The sequence below is a fragment of the Crocodylus porosus genome, unplaced genomic scaffold, assembly GCF_001723895.1.
Source record: "Crocodylus porosus isolate Cpor-Errol unplaced genomic scaffold, CroPor_comp1, whole genome shotgun sequence".
Taxonomy (NCBI): Eukaryota; Metazoa; Chordata; order Crocodylia; family Crocodylidae; genus Crocodylus; species Crocodylus porosus.
The window spans coordinates 28795170-28799640 of record NW_017728913.1 but is presented as its reverse complement, the minus strand read 5'-3'; the positions used below and the strand labels follow the sequence as shown (position 1 = coordinate 28799640).

Below are 4471 nucleotides of genomic sequence, written 5' to 3'. Positions count from 1 at the left end.
CTATGTAAAGCTAGCAATGGGTGAGGTAGACGGGTGTATTCTGCTTTCAACTCGGAATGAGTTCAGAAGCCTCTGCGTGACACTGTACCATGCCATGGAGACCTGCCCTTTGGCTCCCAACCTTGTACTCATTTCTCCAGAGCATTACTGGAGGAGAGATGGGCCTGCTCTTAATTATCTCCTGAGCTACTTAACCAAGTATCTGCTTATTGTTTGGGCTATGGTTGAGGCCTCTCCCCTCAAAGACAAGGAAATCTCTGTAAATCTCTAGAGGGCTCCACCATCACAGTTGCAATCACAGTGCTGTAATGATGGTGCTCAGATGCCAAAGCAAGCAATAATTGCAGACAGATGCAACTGCAAAGGGACCAATGCTCAGTTGTGTGGCAGGACTGAAACGAGGACGTAGCACTCAGCCAACTGGGTCAGCGCAGAGGGCACATGAACTTCAGCCCCCATTAACTCCTGAAGCTTATTTAAACCATTTCTCAAGCAGGTCAGCAAGCTGGCACCAACAGGCAGATTTATTTATTTGCAATGGAAATTGCATTCTGCAAATACAGGCCCACCTCCTTGGAGGAAAATTGCTTGAAATTAATCTCCAGTGTAGACAAGCCTGAGAGAAGCGGGCATAGGTGCCCACTTGTATTTTTGCTGGGGTGGGGGGCTAAGATGAGGGACACGTGGGAAGTTTTACGTATTTCAAGTGGGAGCCCTGTCCCCCAGGGGGGCCAGAGGAAGGCTTCAGCGATGCAGGAAGGCCGGCGGAGCGCTGAGGCGGTGGAGACACAGGCAGCCACAGTGACGTCACCCCCGAACAGCCTCATGCAGACGTCAAACGAGTTTCCCGCACTACCGCGAGCAGCAAAGTCAGAGCCGGCTTCTGGGCGGGGCACACTGCGCATGTGCGCAACGGGAGGGGAGCGGCCTGCAAGGCCGCTTGGAAGCTGTGGGGCGGGGAAGAGTTCCACATACGCGCCAGTTGCCCGGTAACCACTGGCAACAGAACAGCAGCCGGCAGCCTCGTTCCGGCGGCGACGCACGCGACCCTACCCCTTCCCGCTGCCAGTGCTCTCGGCGGCCCATACGGCTCCACCCCGACGCATGCGCCGCCGCCGCCCGTTGCCCAGGAGCCCGCGAGCGGAACCGGAAGGGCAAGTGGTTGCCGGGACCGGTTGCCATGGCGACAGGGCGTCGCGCGGGGGGCGACGGCAGCGCCCTGCACTACTCGGCGCTGCCGCGGCGGATTGGGCTGCCCCGCGCCGTACTGCGCTGGCTGCAGAGCCTCGACCTCAGCTTCTTCCCCCGCCGCTTCGGCCGGGACTTCGCTAACGGCGTCCTGGTGGCAGAGATCTTCTCGTGGTACTTCCCGGGAGACCTGCGCCTCGGTGCCTTCCAAAACGGCACCTCCCTGCGCACCAAGCTCTGCAACTGGGCCCGCCTGCAGCAGGTGCCGGGGTCTGATGAGGGGCTGCGGGCGGGGCCTGGTGTGGAGGCGGGGCCAGACGGGGCGGCGCCTGGCATTGGGGGTGCAAGGCCCGATATGTGGCCGGGACATGGGGAAGGGGCGGGCAGGGCAAGATGGGGAGGTGGGGCCCAGCCTTTGGAGGGCAAGGCAAGGTGAGCAGGTGCAGCCCAAAGTAGGGGGTGGGAGTCATGGTGAGGAAGCGGGGCCTGGTACAGAGGGGACCGGGAAGGCGAGGGAGGAGGGTCTGGTGTGGGGAGGCCAGGGTCCTGGGGACAGAGCTTTGATGAGAGCTGGCGAGGATGGGGAAGAGGGCAGTCTGTGCAAGAGCAGGGGTGGGTGTGGGACAGGTGACTTTCCCCAGCTTGCCAGTTGCCTGAACTATCTGGAGCCAGTTGTTTTTATGCGTATGTTCACGTACGGCGGAGGTGACTTGGGATCGAAGGTGCTGCGTGCGCCATGTGCCAAATGGAGCACTTCCCTTGCACAGCCTAAGCTGTGTCCCTCTCTTCTTGTACGACAAAGTTCTTCCTAAAAAGAAAGCTGAACCCCGTTCAGGAGCTCATTAATGGGACGATGCACTGTAAACCGGGAGCTGCAGAGATTCTGGTGCAAGACATCTACTCCATGCTGACAAACAGGCGGTGAGAGTTGCTGTCCATAAACAGTCCCACTCTGCTCTGTTAGCTAGAGAAGGTTTACAGTGTTGTCAGGCAGTAGCACTCAAATGTCACCTAACCCTTTCCAAACCATTATGTTGCACGCCCAGTGGAGTGAAGTAACCAGTCCTAGAGTCCTTGAGAAGTAGGGTTGGAAAGGACCTCTGAAAGTCATCTAGCCCTGCCCCCTGCACAAGGCTGAATCATCCAAACCATCCTATACAAATCCATTGTCTAACACACTGGTTTTCAACCTCTGGTCTGTAGACTATATCAAAGGGCTCTGCAAAAGATGACTCTGATCAAAGGTATGTGAATATCTACACTTACATTTCAAAGGGACCTGCATCTTCACTTCAAATTTTTAGAGGTCTGCAAATGAAAAAAGGTTGAAACACCCTGATCTAATGTATTAGCAAAACTATACAGTCAACCCCGACACAAGACCCTAACCTGCCAAGGGAAGGCAGGGAGACCATGGCACAGTGTTCCCTCAAGCTGTGTGGCATGCAGGGCTGCACACACTGCACAGCTTAATGGGAATGCTGCTGTGGCAGCCAACAACTTGCTGCTTCAGCAATTGTTAAAAGAGGCTTGAGATATCGCAGGAAGAGGGCCATGACCCCCGACAGTTCATACCAATCTGACCATGGGCTAAATTCCTACCTGACCCCAAATATAAAGATCAGTCTGACCCTGAGTGGAGGGGCAAGGTCCTCTAGCTGAGAATCTCTGGATTTAAGTCCCAGCAGGAGCATTGGTACATAACAGGAATAATCCTCAGCGTTGGTTGCAGCGTATATTGTCCGGTTGTGAATTGCTGTGAAGATCTGAAATACAGGGTGCCCGTAAGAAATTATTTTTTAAGAGCAGCCCACACTTTTTGCAGAAAGATTATGGAACTGATTGAACACAGGATTAAGTGCCAGAATCTTTTGGATTCAGGATGAGACAGACAGACTTGGTGTGTCTTTGGCCAGGTCATTTTACATCTCTGAACTGTGAGGTCCCCCATTATAAAGAAGAAAAATGGAAACTGGATCACTTGCACTGTAGAACTGTGGGAATTCATTAGCAAGTATTGGACAGATCCCTTAAAAGTAGAAGTCATGATAGGGTTTTCTGTATTTATTGTTAACAATGTAACTAACTTGTGAGTCTTTTTCCTTTTTGCAGAATTAAGAATATTCAGGATGAGGAGGTTGACTTTACAGACCGTTACTATCAGGAGCAGTTACCAATGGTTGCCAGATCAACAGCATCAAAGGCTATCAAAAATAACATTAAGCTAACAGAAGTAATGATAGAGCCAAGCATTAAAAAAAATAGACAGAAGGTTAACGCTATCATCAATATGCATATGCAACAGAGACTGCTAGAAAGGGAAGAGAACCCAAGTGAGTGGCTTTGCAACATCAAGTATTAAGAACAGACCTGTTTTCCCATGTTCACTTATCTGATTTGTCAGATATGAGTTTTCCATTTACAGTGCTCAGACATTTATTTGACTGTCCTTGGGTTTAAGTCATGCTGGCCTCAGCCATGACTGGTTATCTCAGTGATGCCAACAGAACTGAATGTTGTGAATAGTATGAACAGGATTGAATCTTGTAGCCAGAAACTGTAAAGAAAATATTGTGATGACATTAGCTAAGGAAACATGTACAGGCACTTCCACTTGAAGTGAATACTGATGGTGGATGGTACAGCAATGTAGAATACAGCTGAATATCAGATATAAGTTTCTACCTTTGCATCATCACTTCAGGTGTTTTTTTTTTCTAGGTAGGTCTGATCTGCTGAAACATTATCTCTGCACCAGAGACTGCAGATGGCTCTAGCAAAGTATTCCAACTGATTTCCCAATAGAAAAGCACTCAAGTATTAGATTTTTCTAGGTTCTTACTTATTAGATTGACTTAAATTAATTAGACTGCATGTCACAGGAATGTGGTCGACTGTAAAAAATTACTGTGACCTAAAGAATTTTTGTAATGTAAATTGTTCCTTTGTTTTGGAGAATAAAAGACTGCATGTTTTGCTGGGGCACTTCTTTCATTTTGCCACATTTTAAGTCTTGATTTTATTGAATTTTTATCAGTGGCAGTAGGAATGCCTTACATTCAAAAGCTTGTCTGACTTTATCCCAATGGTGCAGTTTGGCCAGTAAAAGATATCACCCCAAGAAATCCTTGCCTTTTTTAAATAAAGAAATTAAGAGCTGACCTGGTAAAACATGAAGACCAGAACATCTCTCTACTATACCAAGCAGAATGTGATTTCTTGTTTTATAGAGCGGTTTAACATTAAACCAAGCTTGGGAGAATGTGCTGTTCGTCATCCTTCT

General features: G+C 49.5%; 1 protein-coding gene across 1 annotated transcript; it reads left to right on the top strand.

Annotated features, from left to right (window-relative positions):
* Positions 1-918: 918 nt before the first annotated feature.
* On the top strand, positions 919-4471 carry SPATA4 (spermatogenesis associated 4; the record flags this gene model as incomplete). Its single annotated transcript, XM_019534347.1, has 4 exons — positions 919-1450; positions 1991-2109; positions 3301-3521; positions 4419-4471. Coding segments are annotated over exons 1-4 (663 nt in total), but the record flags the coding sequence as incomplete, so codon positions are not given.